The sequence below is a fragment of the Drosophila bipectinata genome, chromosome 2L (genome assembly GCF_030179905.1).
Source record: "Drosophila bipectinata strain 14024-0381.07 chromosome 2L, DbipHiC1v2, whole genome shotgun sequence".
NCBI classification, from domain to species: Eukaryota; Metazoa; Arthropoda; class Insecta; order Diptera; family Drosophilidae; genus Drosophila; species Drosophila bipectinata.
The window spans coordinates 20,482,908-20,500,365 of NC_091736.1; the positions used below are offsets into that span (position 1 = coordinate 20,482,908).

At 40.8% G+C, this 17,458-nt stretch overlaps 1 protein-coding gene across 1 annotated transcript in view; it reads right to left on the reverse strand.

Annotated features, from left to right (window-relative positions):
• nub (nubbin) overlaps positions 1-17,023 on the reverse strand; it is a 40,080-nt gene extending 23,057 nt beyond the window's left edge. Inside the window, exons 1-2 of the mRNA XM_017244138.3 lie at positions 16,781-17,023; positions 10,038-11,087 (exon numbers count right to left, since the gene is read on the reverse strand). Of these exons, the coding sequence (XP_017099627.2) occupies positions 10,038-10,896 (859 nt within the window). The 5' untranslated portion in view covers positions 10,897-11,087; positions 16,781-17,023. The remainder of the gene's footprint in view (positions 1-10,037; positions 11,088-16,780) is intronic.
• Positions 17,024-17,458: the final 435 nt, after the last annotated feature.

Consider the following 17,458-nt stretch of genomic DNA (forward strand, 5'->3'; position numbering starts at 1 on the left):
CACGTGGGGTGGCACACAATAGACTAAAAATATACAACTCTTCAAAGGCGAATCAAAGCCATTTAACATATTTTTATAATTTTTGCCATTCTCTGCTTAAGTATACCGTTTTAAGAAACTTTCTTCCATTATCATACGCTTGCCAAAGCCTTCTTCTATTCATTAAGAATTCTTCTATTCACAACTATTTTTAGCTTGTTTGGCTTCATTCCCGAGTTGTCTGTGGCTTGTCTAGAGCTGCAATTGAGGTGCCAAAAAAAAAACGCGAAACAGTTAATAACTTTTTATAGCCCCCACAAAGGCGACAGCCGTGAATCGGACAGGTTTGTCCGCCACCAGGTCTCAGCCAATAGCAGACACAATAGAGCGACTTATTGTCAGACAGTTGCAGCGACATCTTGCGTTAAATAACCATTACTTAGTATTAGTTTCTATGAAGACGTGGATGCTTGATGTCATTGTAGGAAGCTTGCGACTGCACCTCGGACATCCCAAAAAAAGGTAATTAGTTCGGGAGGGAGGCTTCGTGCGAAAGGGATCGACGAGGGAGCCGACGAAGGGTTTACCAAAACTAATTTCAGATATGCATCGGCGGCTGTTGCTGCTCGGCTGCTGCAACACGCCCTCCATTGTGGCCAAGAGGTCGCTTCTGTTGGACGATCTTAGCTTTTTTTCTTTGTTCAACTGAAAGAGGAGCCTGGACCTGCTCGCCGATCGCCGCTCGCCGCTCTTTCGGCTTGAATTAAAACCAATCACAGCAACATGCAAAAGAATCTGCAACGGCAACATGTTGCTCGTGTGCATGAGATACATATTGCATATTCCCGTACCCGTTTCCGTACCCGCACACGGATAGTGGGAAAGAGAGGTTCGACCCGGCTTTGGCTCAGCGTAAAAGTTATATACAAAAGTAATATTCGTCATAATCATAATGATAGGCTTTCAGAGCTGCAGCAGCAGCAGCCGCCATGGCAGTTGATTATGATGATGACTCGCGTCCTTCTTTCTCAGCAGCAGCCACTACAACAACCATTCGCAAAGTAGCCGCACACCGGCAGGGGGGGTGGGGAAAGGGTGCTGGGGGGAGGAGTGGCCGGGAAGGCACTCTGGCAATTCCAAGTCGTCAGTCTTACGTACGACGTCCGCACGATCCATGCAAATTAAATGAAACGTACGAAAGGCGCAAGCTGCAAAAAAGTTCCCATGACTTTGGCAATGGATGATCGGTTCCAGAAGACAGAGGGGGCCGTGGGGGCTTGGTAGGTGGTTTGGGAAGGGGTAGTGACTGGGGCAACTTCCAGGCCGGGCTGGAGTCGGGCACAGGTCCAACCTGCGGCCTCGTTGTACATTGTACGCTTCTTTATGCTGCGCCTCATTTTCCCATTCATCCCATTCAATTCACTGGTGTTGTTGCAATACACAGAGAATAATATGTGCCACTGATAGACATGAATTGAAAGGTTAAAATTATTATTAAGTCAGGCATTTTGGCTTCAATAAACATGACCATTGAGAGACATCCCCGCCTCTTCAGACCAGTAGTATGGTTGGGGAACCAAAACTAGTAATAGGATTTCTTTTCGGTGCTTTGCGGTTTCTAGTTTACTGCCCGCGTACAAGTGTCATAAATCCTGGCAGCCTAATACTATGCTCCTTACTCGAAAGTCCATTCCACACAGACGTCATCAATAATGGTGACTATTTGGCATAAAAGTGCGAAACAGTCCAAAACTGTTGGCTTTAAATACGATCTAAATACGAACTCTCCAGAGCTATGGGAACCCCTTATATTTGTTGATGTGTGGCAGTTGATTTTTTTGAAAGAGATTAGTTTCCTAGAATCCTACAAGTGCTGCCTGATATTTTGTCTCATTTCCTATTCGATAAGGTTTCCCTGGAACTCTGTCTACAATAAAATAATTAAAATGACTTGGCTAATAGAAAGTATATAATTGTTAAGCGCTTGGCGAATTCGAATACTTGGTAGCTGGTAAAGAGTGGTGACCCATGGCGCCCCCTCGAGAGTACCGATACAAAGTTTAGTCAAAACAAAGGGCCTGGCTCTTGAACGTCAACTCGAAAATGTGTTGAAAAGTAATAAAAACGTTGGCACAATTTTATAGCCCAGAGAGCGTCGGATGAGCACAACTTTTGCACCAGGACCGCTGGCATGGCATGGGGGACGAGGTGACGGGCCTGGCGTTAAACTGCCGGGCTCATAAATGTCGGCGTCATGGGGAGAATGAATAGCGTAGAGACGTCTGCTGCAGAAGACTCCTCTGCGGCGCCTCCTCTGAAACTCTGAAGAAACTGAAGGTCAGCCGGCCAAGAGCAGAGTGTGATTTGAAAAGAATTTGCCGCCAAGGCGGTTTTCGGCTCCCTGAATGAAATTTCCTGAATTATGAATTCAAAATTAATACTGGGAACTGTCTAAGCAATCGCTACCGAAGCTTCTCCTTCCAAACTTCTTGTGCGACCATTTATCTCTTCTGAAGCTGGCAAATTGTTTTGTGTTTCGTTCTGGTCCGGGAACCACAGGTAGATCCTGTGCTGGGTCTCGATCCTGCGGGCCCAGAAACTCAATTTGCCAGCTAACTGTAAAATAGGTTGCCTTCTAACGCCTCTTGGCCGAGAGGAACTGGTTAATTGTGTTCCCAGGAAACTCTGTTATTCCGCTGTCTGCGCCATCCAAGCCTCGAAAACACAAAAGCTAATTTGCCTACAAAACTTGACGGGGGACCCTCGGACGAAGTCAATTAATTTCAGCCAGAACATCTACAAGTCAGAAAAGGACAGTGGTTCTGGTTTTTTGTTAAGATTCCCCAAATCTAAATATACAAATAAATAGTCTCTGGTGTTTGTTGTACAAACATGTGTGATACAATTTAAGAAACAAATTATTGTTCTTGTAAGATAATTGCAAATGGCCCCAATCATAATCCCCCCAACACTGTGGCCGTCCAATAATTTGACCCGAAACTCTCTCACCCTCCAAGGATAATTTGAGCAAATTTTCAAGAGCAACATATCCGCTGACCCGCGGATCCGCAACTCCCTTTAATGGCTGAGCAATTTTCATATGACAAGCCAAGCGGGATTCTGTTCGAGCAATTTGAATCCGCAGCTCCTCGCCGGAGACCCGAAGACTTTAAATTATGATTAAGTATGATCATCTGGTGGTACTCTCTCACATGGCTTATGGCTTATGCTCGGGCAATAATAAAAAGCGGAAATGCTAATGATAGGGTTTCGCAGTTCGAACACACAGCTCCCCCACTCTCCGGTATATGTATATCCTTGCCATCCTGCAGAACGCTTCCCGAAAACCTCACGTTCCACACTCAAAACTCGAAAATGAAACAAATTTATAGTTCTTATTCCTTTGTCTCTGCGTCTGGCTCTTTGAAATTATTATTTATGCATATAATTTTGACCAGCTGCCTTTTCGGGTTTCCTTGGAAAGAGTCGTCGACGGAGTTTTATGAGAAGGAGCTGAGAGCTCCGAGGAGGTAGGCAAATTTCCTCATCGCCGCCAAGAAACAAAATAAAATATCACGACTCAGCTTTATTATGGCTAATTGGAGGCGAAGTCGGCTCGGGCTCAGGTCTGCGGTGCAAATTAAATCGCAAACAGCGCTGGGCCCACGAGGCGTATGAGTTACGACTCGCTCAGTTCATCGGAAATTTTGCGGCATGCGTTCTGAAAGCGAAGGCGCCAGGATCCGGTGCAGGCATCCCAGGCTCAAAAGGCTGCATTGCTCAATTCAAACAGAACGTAGCTCAAATTTTCAATTTTTTATGGTAAACTTATTTTTAAGAGGCTCGTTCTCCGCTCTCAGGTCATGTTTGGATCGCGTCCTCCAGCTTCTGCCCATTGGCCGGCAATCAAACCGAGTTAACTGCTCAAACGTGTCCGAATGGCTCTTAGTTTGGACTGAATCGAATGCAGTTCCTTTCGCACTTTTTATTAAATTTTTTAAATGGCAGGAATAAAGTAATTATTAGTGGTGCAAAAAGGAGATATATATTTTGGTAAGCTAAACTTATCACTATACACTATTACTATAAGTCGCTTTTTAACTCTTCAAAAATAATTATGCGTGACACTTGAAAAATAAAAATCACAGGTCTTCCCCTGTGATTAAAATATTTGTACGCAGCCAGTACTTTACATAACGAGGTCGAGCTCGTGCAAGTCTGCTCACACATAAATTTTGCAGTGCAAAAATTATCTTGGCCCCCCAAAAAATATTTGTTTAAGTTCGGCCCAAAACGACGCACAAAAATAAGAAGCCCATACCAAAATCGATGTTAACCCGAAAGACAAAAGGGGCTTTCCCACAAAAAACAAATTCCCATGGCCCTATGCCTAAGCATGCATAATTTTAATTTATTTGTAGCAGCCACAGCAATACCTATACCGAGCAATACCAACAACCACAAACTGGCCAACTAATAAAAGTAAAAAGCCAAACCTGCAAAGGCAGAAAAGCAGCTCCGAGTGAGGAGACCCAGGAATATTTATGGAAATACCTTCGGGGCGGAGCTCCCGAATTGCGAAAACGTTGATCAAATTTTGCCAGATAAGCGGCGACGACGAAGACGAGCGTGGATGATGATGATGGTTATGGCAGTGGTCCAAAGCCCCATGTTTTTGGGATGTGAGCGTGACTTGGGCATATTGGAATGGTTTCAGCTTCTTCGCAGGTGCGAAAGTCAATTTCAACTAATCAGGAGAATATGGTAGTAAATTCATGAAGAACATTCCAAATTATTACGATCGAACTAGACATAATAGAGAATAGAGTGTTTTAATTTAAGAAATTTTGTAATTGAATATTTGGGGTATATAGTGTATATTCTACACTGCAGAATAAACATTTTAAGTGAGTACTAAAATTTTATATTTTAAAACCAAAGATAAATACAATTCTACATACCTTCAACAATTCTACAATCTAAAAATGAATAATTAATTCATAATCTTCTTTTAACATCTTTTATAAATTAAGTTAATGTATATTGCTTTAATCCGATCTGATTTTAATTTTTTCGAAATCCCTAGAATATCCCTTATAAACAATATTTCCCATCCAAAGCTTGTGAGTCACGCTCCCATCTTTAAAGCACCCAGCTCATATGCATGTCGAGGTCCCAGAGTCATCAGCCAAAGGAGCTGGAGTGGGCGGTGGCAGGGTTGGTGGAAGGGGTGCTGGCGCGGTCTGTGGCAGATGTAGAGGAAGAGTCTGGGGTGGAGACTGCGGCAGCTTCAACTCTGCGGCTGCCTTACAACGTCATCAGTTTTTGAAGGCGTTTCCAAAGAGCAACCGCCGAACGGGCGAACCGGCGAAGCGGCGACTGTGGGAACTCATGTTGCATGCTGCACACATACAACTCACTGCTTTCCCTGCTGGCCCCTTGCCCCGGAAAGCGGCCACCGCATCTGCATCCGAATCCGAATCCATACCGAACCGAGTCGATATCGTGCCTCTGAAATCTGCATTTTGGCCGAAGCCCAGCTCCATCTTGAACCCCGACTCCCGGCTCCGGCTTCGGTTTCGGGTTGAGAGCCTTCCGAGCCCAACTAGTTTGCATTTCTTTCCGCCGAGCTCTCGACAGATTGGCTGGCGTAATCTGTTTTAAAGTTGGCCCAAACCGACTCAAGCCACTTTCCACTTGATGGCTGCTGACGGTAGTCGTGCTTTGGTTATAAAAATTGAAGCCGCCATTAAATTCTGACAGTTGTCAGCTCAAGGAGGTCTCGGCTGAAGCCTGCTGCTGGCCGCGAAAGTTCGGCTAAGTAGTGAGGTAACTGGGTTCGACTTAATGGATACTGTACTTGGGTAAATGGCTGATGATCGTCTGTGGCCGTGGATTTGGTTACATGAGAAGGAGAATACTAGAACGGGGTGGCAGGCTATTTGTAACTCCAGAGCCTAACTGGGCATTTAGTCGGTAATGGCTCTGCAGACTAATGGCCTAATGGGATAACGAATCCAACTTTAATGCCTGGCCTATCAAAAATTGTGCAAAAAACATTCATAATTTATATTTGATCGATGATTCGGCGATTACCGAGTCTATTTTAATAAAATTAATAAATTACCAGTTCAGTGATAGAAGTACTCAACGATAACTGATCGTTGGTATTGATAACAAAATGTTAACTTTAAATTAAAGTGTGGGTTATATTATTTTAGAGAATAGAGAAATTTACCATTTAAATTATTTACTTTATAATAAGCTAAAAGCCCTGCGATTATTTATAATATTTAATTAATTGATAGTCAAGAAATACTATAAGCTCAGATCGCACTTAAATTTGCTTATAAGCAGATTATTTGTATTTAAAATGTAAATAAGTCTTATCTAAATTAGTTTAGATAATGTAGTTATGCATATTATTATGAATAATATAATAGTGTTATTGTAAAGTAACCAGAATACCCAACTATAGAGCTTTACAATACCTTCCTTAGGAAAACACCTTTTGTAAGCTTTTCAGGTAGCAATCAGAGCTATCAGTCACCTGGCAGCCGTTCTTGATGAGTTCAAATTGCTACTGCACTCTCCGCAGACAGGGGAACCCATCTTCATTTATCATTTTCAATAATAATCAAAAGCCTTCAAAAGCGATGAATGAAACCGAAAAGGCGTCCGCGTCTCCCAGACAAAAGCTGACAGACTGCAATCAAGGTGGAGCCGAACAAAAGATGCTGCTGGAGAATTTCCGACCGGCGGGGTTATTAAAAAAGAATTTGCATAAAAGACAAGCCGGGGCACGGGCGAAACCACAAGGATTAAGCAATAAATAACTGGGTGGCGGGGAAAGGGCTGGAAATGCCAAGTGGTTAATTTTCTATGAAATTATATTCAAATTAGTTTGATGTTGCCGGCAGATGCTCAAAACTTTGCTGTGCAAATGGCATAATTATGGGATAGACACAAAGCACTTCGGATCACTGCAAGGGCACTTGAAATTATGCTAAAATGCCAAACGGCGAGGAGGTGTGACCAAGCTGGTGGCACAAAGCGGGGCTTGACTGTGGCTCCGCTCATCAATTATCCACGTGCTTACAGGGGCCAGCAATTTGTTAGATGTCGGTGGGGCTGGTGCGGCCTGTGGGTTGGCCCAGAAGCTCTGGGGAGAGGCGATTCGCTTTTGACACCTCTGACGTGATTATAACACTTTTATGCTTGACTATTAATGATTCTTCTACCCAATAGATGCACTAGAGGCAAGAAAATGCAACATGTAGAGGTATTTTCTTGTATATTTCTTGTTACGTTTAACCATTAATCTAATGGTTTCTCACGAAATGTTTCTCTAAATTAAAGACACAATCCTTTTTAAATGTATTTAACAAGAAAATAAAAAAAAATGTGTTGGGAAACGCTTTTACTATGCTTCCTCAGTTAAAATGTAAATATTTCCAATACTTTTTTAAATGTATGCCCTCGCAACTCAATAATATATTTTTAAAGCAATTTAAAATAAAACAAGAAAGGAAAGCTAACTTCGGACGGAGCCGAAGTTTATACACCCTTGCAGTTAAAACCGGATATATATCGCAAACATCGGATATAGTTGGCCGATCCTTATGATTATGATTTATCATAATAAAACCAATTAATTACAATAAAAAATCTAAAAAAAAGTCCCAAGCTTCTATCTTCAAAAATACGAAAGTTGATATTTCTACCAAATACCATTTCCGATCGTTCAGTTATATGGCAGCTATAGGATATAGTCGGCCGATCCTTATGAAATTTCGTAGGTCGGATTAACTGACCAAAAATATAATCTGTACCAAATTCCAGCTTTCTATCTTCAAAAACACGAAAGTTGGGTCATTTCCGATCGTTCAGTTATATGGCAGCTATAAGATATAGTCGGCCGATCCTTATGAAATTTGGCATGTCGTAATTTGTTGCCAAAAATAGCTCTCATGTCAAATTTGAAATCTCTAACTCTAAAAACACCAAAGTTATACCATTTCCGATCAATCAGTTATATGGCAGCTATAGGATATAGTCGGCCGATCCAGGCCGTTCCGACTTATATACTGCGTGCAAAGGAAAGAAGGGTGTGTGCAAAGTTTCAAGACGATAGCTTTAAAACTGAGAGACTAGTTCGCGTAGAAACAGACAGACGGACAGACAGACGGACAGACAGACGGACAGACAGACGGACAGACGGACAGACGGACAGACGGACATGCTCATATCAACTCAGGAGGTGATCCTGATCAAGAATATATATACTTTATAGGGTCGGAGATGTCTCCTTCACTGCGTTGCACACTTTTGACCAAAATTATAATACCCTCTGCAAGGGTATAATGAATAAATTCACACATATACACATATAAAATGTATTTTTATAAAATATATAAAAATATATGTATTTTACAAAAAAACCTCTATATTTTGGAATGACTTTCTTAATCAACTTTGTTCAAAAAACACTTCTACTAAAAAATTTGATTTTTCGACATGAAATACTGATTTACCGAGTAAATAATCTTATATTCGATCACATTCCTAAAACTATATCGAATTATTACTATTACAGATATAATAAGAGATACAAGAAATCTTTAAAATAATAAAAGCCAAAAAACCGTTTAAAATTTGACCCAAAAAAAAGTTTAAGAATATTCGCAAAAATATATAAAAAATGTTCCCTAATCTTTATTTAAATTTATTTATTATATTATATTATTCCTTTTTGTAAAATTGAACATGCATTTATTAATTAAAACCTAGTTTACCAGCAAAACTTGCCTTCAAGCATTAATTGTGATTTCCATAATGCCCGGCAAAAACCAAATTTAATTGCTCTACATGCGATTTTGTTTCCTGAGCCACAGGGCCATGTTTATTTTCTCAGACCGAGTCACTTATGAGCGGGCAAATATTCAAAACTCGGCCATAGAACTCTTTCGGGCCGGCTGCCGCAAAGGGCACATCAAATGTAGCACAGAAATACTATAAATATTGCGTGCAGACACCAGACAATTTTGTGAAAAGCAAACTAAGAGATACAAAAAATAAATAAAAAGCGAACAGAAGTCGGGCAGGGAGACGGCCACTGACGATTGGCTGATGAGAGGGCGCTACGATGATGGTAATGTTGCGCCTGATGATGATGTTTAGGTCCGGTCTTTGGTCTTTGGGAGTGAAGTGCAGTGCAGCAGGCAGCAACGTGTCTGCTGATGAGGCTAATGATATGAAAATGAGTCCGAGCCCCAGATGACACGAAAGTGTGAGGAGCGAGCAGCACAAAGTTCGGCTCGGGGAGCAGAGGTGGAGGTTGGGGCTATAGCGTATACCATACAGCATAATCATTTCATTTTATGAATGGAGCAGAGACCGCATAATAAATCAAAAGACACACACGTTGCCAAAACGAACAAAGACGAGCCGAGCTCGAAAACCGAGCGTGATCGGGGCAGGAAATGGAAATGAGCTTGCATTATCAAAACGGCGAGGTGTGGATAAAGAGCGATCCTATGGAAAACAGAATTCCATATATTAATAGTATTTGTAATGAGTTATAATAGCGTCGGTATATGGTATTCCTATACCAGAGATATTAGTTAGCAACTCAATATCGAGGTATAAACAAAAAAGACATCAAAGTTTTTCAAAATTTTACGAAGAAAATATATTACCGAGCCTTGTGCTATTGTATAGATAGTATTGTTTTAAAGCTCCAACTTACAATAATATTTTATAATGTAAATACATTTTGTTTTTAATACTAAACAAAATTCTTCATATTGAGGAGTTTTTCTTAGAATTTTCTCCTCCTTAGAAAATAAATTAGTATAATATATAGCTCATATTAATAGAAAATCATAAAGCGTATAAATGAGCTTATTAAATGTATCTAACTATACCTTTACCTATAAGAGACCTATTATTTATAACTTTATTTAACCAAACCTAAGTTACAACCAAGCCCAAAACATTACAATCCCCCCTCGATCGTGGCTGCAGCTGCCAAAATAATCATAAAACATCAAACTCACCGACTGCACTTTGCATGTTGTTGCTGATGTTGCTGCCGTCGTCATCGTCCTCGTCATTTTCGTCATGAATTGTTGCTGCTGCTGTCGCAACGTGTGCTGCCTTTGTAGGCGCCTGCAATGTTGCGGATATCGTTGCTGCTGCAGTTGTCGCTGGTGTCGGGAGTGTTGCTGCTGCCATTGTGGCCTCGGGCAGAGCATCATTTTGCTGTAATGCGACTAATGAGGCGGCAAAATTGACGTGTTGCTGCGGCGTAAAGTTAAAGACCGATGTTGCAGCAGCCGCTGATTGAGTTGTTGGCTCGTTTTTAATTGTTGCCGCCGTATGCTGTTGTTGTTGCTGCTGCTGCTGCCAGTACTCGGCGGCTATCAAATGCTGAAGACTCTGGGTAGGCAAATGCTGGCCAAACAGATTGCTCAGGTGTTGCAGCGGCGAGCTGCTAGCAACATGTTGCTGCAAGAATTGCTGCTGCAGCAGCAACTGCTGATGATGATGCTGCTGCTGGTGCTGGGGCTGCTGCTGCTGATGCGGATGATGATGCGAATGATGATGATTGTGGTGCGGATGATGGTAGAGCAGTGTGGATGCTGCCACGCTATCGGTGGCCTCGCCATTGATTTTGTATTTCGAAGTTGTTGTTGGCGTTGACATTGTTAGTGCTTCCGCTGTGAACAGCTGTCGCTCGTTGCTGTTGTCGCTATAGTTGTCGTTGTGGTTGCTGATACTGTTGCTGGTGTTGCTGGCCCGATTTGTGGTATTGCAATGGCTTTTGTATTCAAGTAACATGCCGTTTCTGCTAGCAGCCCGCTGGCGATGTTGTTGTAGTTGCTGCTGATAGTAGTTTGCTAGCAACAATGGCATAATCAATGTTTACGGCTAACTGTTCCAACAGCAGCAACATACATGGGCGGTAATCACTTCGCGCGTTCAGCCAGCCGATAGCAGATCCAAAATGGTTCTCCCTTGCTGCGACGAGCAAGCACCAATTCTCTGATTAGCCAGCTGATAGCCGCTAAGTTGGTCAAGTGGTCAAGTGGCCCAAAGGCTGGTCTCTGCAATTAGGCAAAGAAGATTAATTAGCCGTGAAGTAAGGGTGTGTCGCGGTGGGGGAAGCACAACCAAGAGAGCCATAAATTATCGCAGACGAATTTATTGTCATGGTAATTGTAAAAATCAAATCCCTTTCCGGAAAGAAAATTCTAGCAAAGCCAAAGTCGCAACAATTAGAAATTCAAAGACTCAAATCGCATTTTCAGCTTACCCTTCAGCCTACGGCCCAGGGAAGGAAATTTATGCAAACTCATCACCTCGCACGCAAAGTATAATGGACATGTGAACTTGTTTATCTGCAGGTTGAAAGCCGAGCTTCTTCACTCCGGTTCTTCACTCATTCTTCATTTTTCGTTTCTTTCTCTTTTTTGTCATTTTAATTAGTTCAATTTCAGCTTATGTTATTTTGGTTAAATCTAGCCTCGTTGCCTTAAAATTTCACTCGGCACAGGCGACTAGAGCAATAACATGACAGAGCTGGAAATTAAAGCCCAAAAGTGACAACTCATGATTACCTTGGTTTTGCTTATCAGACAGCTGGGAAGTGGGGGGCAGAAGGGTGGTGATCGAGTGGAGTAACCCCACCTAGGTAAGATCAGGTGAAGAGTAGCTGGGAAATCTAACTAAATATTAAATATATTCATAGACTGTCAAAAAAATCGAATGTAAGGACACTAGACCTTAAATTAAGGACATTTATATCATTTACATTTTATTTTTTTATTTACAGAAAGTTTTGTATTTCAGTGTAGCAATTGATATCAAAACTTACTCCCCACATTCTTGGAGCATTAAACTCCACTCGGCAGTCGAACTCGGCTTCGAAACGAGCACATTAATACAACTGACTCCGATCTGCGGCCATCTCATAATTACAAGTCATCTACCTGATGTTTTTGACCATTTAAGCCACAAACGAAGAAGCTGCCCGGCTTCAATAGACGAAACAGTAGCCCGGGTACGGGGGCGGGGGCAATCATATAAAAATAAAATAATAATCCGACAATAAACACCGACAGAAACAAATTTCCATTCATGTGTAGTGGAGCCTAAACACGCATAATTGCTAATGCCATTTAAATGTGCGTACAGTTCTCCGGAGATCCAATAACAAAAACTGATGTTTCGCCCAAGTCATGTTCTTTTATTAAAGATCCAGATCTAGATCCGACTGCAGCGGAAATGCCGAAAGTGACGCGGCCGATTTCTTCCGTACCATTGTTGAATATTTTCAAAAATGTTACCCTTTAAGCGTATTACGAAATGCGTTCTGGTAGGAAAATGAGAACAAGCCGGCCATACCAACTATTTACAGTTTAAGAAGCAGATAGAGTGACAAAACTATGTCAGTTATTTTGGGGAGTTTTAATGGGAAATCATGAATGTCTGCCATTTAGTGGCCATGAATTAAAGGTGATTGTGAAATTATGCAAGCACAGGATCGCCTGACTGGAGTGGTCTGTTTAACTAGTTCCTCGAATATTTGAATGAAAATAACTTAAAACGCATTCAGTATTTGCCTTGCAGGTTGCAAATATTTTGGTTTCAGGCGATTCATACCTCTGTGCAAACACTGATAAGATGCCCGGGACAGGTCTGCCCCTACATATGAATATGACCTTTAGCCGAGTCGTTGGCTTACAATGCCTCGGCACTCATAGAAGGAGTGACAGCTCAACCTCCGCGAATAATATTTCTTGGGAACCTTTTGCCTTACTTGCTAATCAGTTTCGGGAAGGGCTTTAGGTAGTCAGATGTGTGTAGATAAACATAAATAAAAAATTGTCAATTAATAGAAGTATATTTTCAGCTGGAGGACTTAAAATGCTAATAGAAGTTTAGTTCTCCAGATCCGCGTACTAGCGGAAATTCAAAATTAATTACATTTAATGCATAACCAAATAAAAGAGGTGTCCCATCGATTTCTGTCAGCCCCGTAATATCGAAGTGGGTCTAAATTTTGTTCCCATTTATGAATAATGGGCGCCATTCGTAAAGTGCCAACTAGAGATTTCCTGGCTCAAGACGACTTATTGGAAAGAACCGGAAAATTAAGCCCAGAATGTTAAAGACTGAATAAAACAATTTGCGACTTACCAACTAAGACAAATTAAACCCAAATGCAGCTTAATTATAATAAATATGTTACCGATTGGCCTGTCGCCGAGTTCCCAATTCATAATTCTAAGCAAACTGTTTGCCTTTCTATCTAGACATCATTGGTGGGCATGTTTTTACACTTTTGGCACTTGGGTCTGGCTTGACTCATTTTCATTTTCATTTAATGGTATCGCCCGGTACTATCTTGATAACCGTCGTGTTTATCGTCAGCCAGGTCTTAGTGTAATTGACTAATGAATGCCATTCATTGTTGCCTGTTTTTCCAAACTTGTGACAAATTTTATTTATTGTTACATAGGTATTGTTTTTCATACAATTGCCATGAACATGCAATTATCAAGTGGTAGGCACTGATCGATTTATTAAAGAACCATACCAGTTAGTCCGTGAAAATGGCCAACAAAGGGGAAAAACAGAATTCAAAACAAGTCAAGATCTATAAAAATGGCAATAGTTCTCGGAACTGCTATATTGGCAATAGACTGATTTTTAGATAACAAAATGCACATTGTAAAGTTTATATTATTTAGCTCTTAATTTATGACAGTTAAATACAAATATTGATAGGAAGTAAAGGATTAGAAGGGAGACCTACAACTGAGGATACTTTAAATTTCAATAGATAATAAAAGTTACTGCCTCTGAAGCTAATGCAGTTTGAGATTGAAATATAACCGATTACGTGGTCGGGGCTCCTCGAAATCTTTCACCCTTAACAACTGATTAACACTTGAGCCACTAAGTACTATCGTACTGGACCTAACCTAACCCAAAATCAACGCCTCGAGGCGAGTAACCGGATCGAACCGATTCCCAAGATTGCAAAATGTGAAACGTGTTAAACGCGAAACAAGCCCCCCCTGAACTTTGTCCAGGCCCAAAATCAGCCCATACTCCTACATGGACACATAGATTCCATTGTTTGTTCTTGTAGAAAGAATCGTCAAAAGAATTCCTAGAACTGTGGCACTTACCTCACCGCCGAGCGCTCAAGTGACCACTGAAGTGAGCTCAAGTGGAGGGCACAATAAACGAAATCAGGTGAATTTAATAAACTCTAATCACAGGCCTTCAACTTATTTGTTAATTTTGCAAATTATATTTTATTGAGTCGTTCCTATCGCTCATCCGATTATATGGAGTAATTTACGAAGCAGGCATTTGTGGTGGGGGTGGCGGTATAAGGACTCCTTCGAGAAGCTCTGTATATCTCCGTCGACGAAATCAATATTCTTATCGACTGCTGACTCGTTATTTTGCCAAGTCAAATTTTGAGACTATATAACGATAGTGATTCATATACCATTTGGCATATGTAAATTAAATACATATGGATAAGAAATAAATAGGAGTCTAGATAAGATTTCAAGTAAATAATTGGTAGCTTGTTTAGGTAAAACAATGAGTTGCATTAGACACATATAGATTTTCTAGAAAGAGTTTTTGGATTTTATAATTATTTTATAGATTATAGATGGACATTGCCCTTCTAAGAACTATTCACGCGATAACCTCGATGCATTATTTTATTAAGCTATTAAAACTTGATCAAGATAGATATCATAACATGAAGGGCATCAAGGTGTCACCAAGTTTCGAACTGATACCCATCCAATTGATTAGTTTCTTGTGGGCCCTGGGCAAATGGCATCGTCAAACACGTCAGCGATGATATGCAAAGTGCTGAATTTGGTTGAAGTGCCAGGTGTGGACTTTATCTCACCAGACTATTACCTTTGGCTCACTTGCCTGGCGGTCTGACGGCCTGCCAGAGTGACAGCCTGCCAGCCTGCCAAGCAGCCAAGTGTCTGTATTTGTGCCGAGTGTCTTATCAGGACAGAACAAACAAATTGAACTCATTTTTCTTTCTCGAACAACAGCTTCGACGCAATTGTCGACACGAGTCTACATAGATACTCCAATAAGACCCGAGTTGTCTTGACTTGGCCGGGCTTAATCAGCGCGGTTCGGTTTGGAGAGCACCTTCCGAATATGGTAAATGGGAAAATGCAGTCAAGATAATGCTCCGCCGAGAAGGAAGCAGAAGAACGAGAAGCAGCAGCAGTCGGGTTCCATTCCATTTTTATCTAATTAGGCTAAGCAGGCACAACGCCACATCGCCACATACGAACAAATATTTATTATTGTACTGTAAAAATAATCAATCACTTGATCGTTACAGCAAATGGTAATGGTATCTGTATAGCTGTATCTCTGTACCTATATCTGTATCGGTGTAGTCGCCAGTCAGATAACGGCATTTAAATAAGAAAAGGGGAATGGAAAAACAAAAAGGAAATGCAGCTCCAACTTGTCCATAAGAGACACTTAAACTCGGAACGCTCCACAAGTGTTATGCTAATAAAACACATCGCAGCGATCGCCTCCTTATCAGTAGGGCAACAAAATATACGAGTGTATACAGATAAGGATATACACAATAAACAAATCGAGAGGCGACGATATTTAGGTATAAATCGATCGGTTCGCCTTACATTTGTTTAATGTATTTATTTCAATTTCAATATTATTTATCGCTCGTCGGTTCACCCCGGCGACATTGCGAAAGGTATACTGGTATTATCTTGAGCCGTGTGGCAGGGGGAGACGGGCACCACTTCAACTTAAAGAGTAAACTTTGATGCAGGTTCTGTTTACCCCCGGGCTTAAAATCAAGGAAACCCTTAACTCATGGAGTGAGGCGCCTCTTGCCTTGTTTATTAATAAAAATAAGACTAAACATCATATCCACTTGGAAAGTGATACGGATTTGTATTTTCCCTAGAGCCTTGTGATTTTTTCAATCGTTGTTTTTGACGGAAAAATGTTGATTAACAAAATCAGGTGGCATTGCAGGTGGCGGGAAACCCCTCGGCCCAGCTACTAAATTCAAGAATGTTTCATTTATTAAAGCTTGTTAAAGATTCAAGATTAGGATTGTGAAATTCAAGCAGGTTTCTACTAATTAAGTGATTCACGATTAGGGGCCCAGGAGACCCGGGGCGATCCTATTAAAAGAGCTTGTTTTGACAATTGACTAACAACATTTGGGCTGATTAGATTAATAAAATATTATACTACTTCAGTAAATTTATGTTCTTTTTAAAAGAGAATCATTTTTACATTTCAAGAGATTCAAGTTGGACTTTTTAAATTTAATGTTACGGATATGGCTTTCTCCATAACCATACTCTTCTAAAGTAAATTTAATATTTTCTATTCAGAAAACTAAATAAATTCTATATCCCAGTGGCCCTCTTACTTGTGAAGCTAATGAAGCATTTCAAGTATTTAGGAATTTATTTTGGTACCACTCTCTTTATTTTTAATAAAATAAATATATATCGATTTTTAAAGGCTAATAAATTAAATTTCTTCAGTTTGCCTTTCAGATTCAGATCCGAAGGTTTAGATTGAGACTTTTAAAATTGTTTTTTATTTTTAATGAAAATTCTATACCTTTTCAAAGTCTCATTCTTAAAAAATAATTAATAATATTTATTAAACAAGATAAATTAATTTATACCCTAATAACCCCCTCATTTGTAGGTGGCGGAGAACTTCAGTTCCTTACCTTGCGCTTTTATTTTTCAAAACTCGTTCAAAAAGTAAAAAAAAAGTTAACTGGCCATCAATTTTCACTTTTGTGCTGCACAAGTAATAAGTCACTTTTTCCAAAAAATTTATATATTTTTAATTCAATATGTTATAATCATGCTGCTGCCGAAATTTACGAATCTTGAACGCTCCTCCAAACTCACAAATGCCGTCGTTAAAACGCAAACTGCCGCACAACAATATCGCGGCAAAATCGCGTCGCGAACGCCAAGAGGATTGGTTTCTTCTCAAGTCATGCGGATGGGGCGAGGGCGGGGGCAACGGTGTCGTGCGGATCGTATCGTATCATTATACAAGGGAACAAAGATAGCGGAGGATAGCCCCTGGCCAAAACTGCAAAAAGTCCGAGCACGCGCACTTGAGCTACAACCACTGAACGCTAAACTAAACTGAGGCGAGCTCGCCAAAAGTATCTTAAAGATGCGCGGCAGATCGAGCGAGCTGCAACAAGTTTTTTCGCCAAATCCATAAAAACAAAAGGCAAATAAACAAACGGCAGCCAGTGCACGCAAACAAATGCAATTTGCGGATGTGTATCTGCATCGGTGTGTTTGCGTATCTGATGCAGCTCCCCCATACCCACACACAGATGCGAATTGAGTCTTGTGTGGGAGCTTGCAACATTGCACCTGGG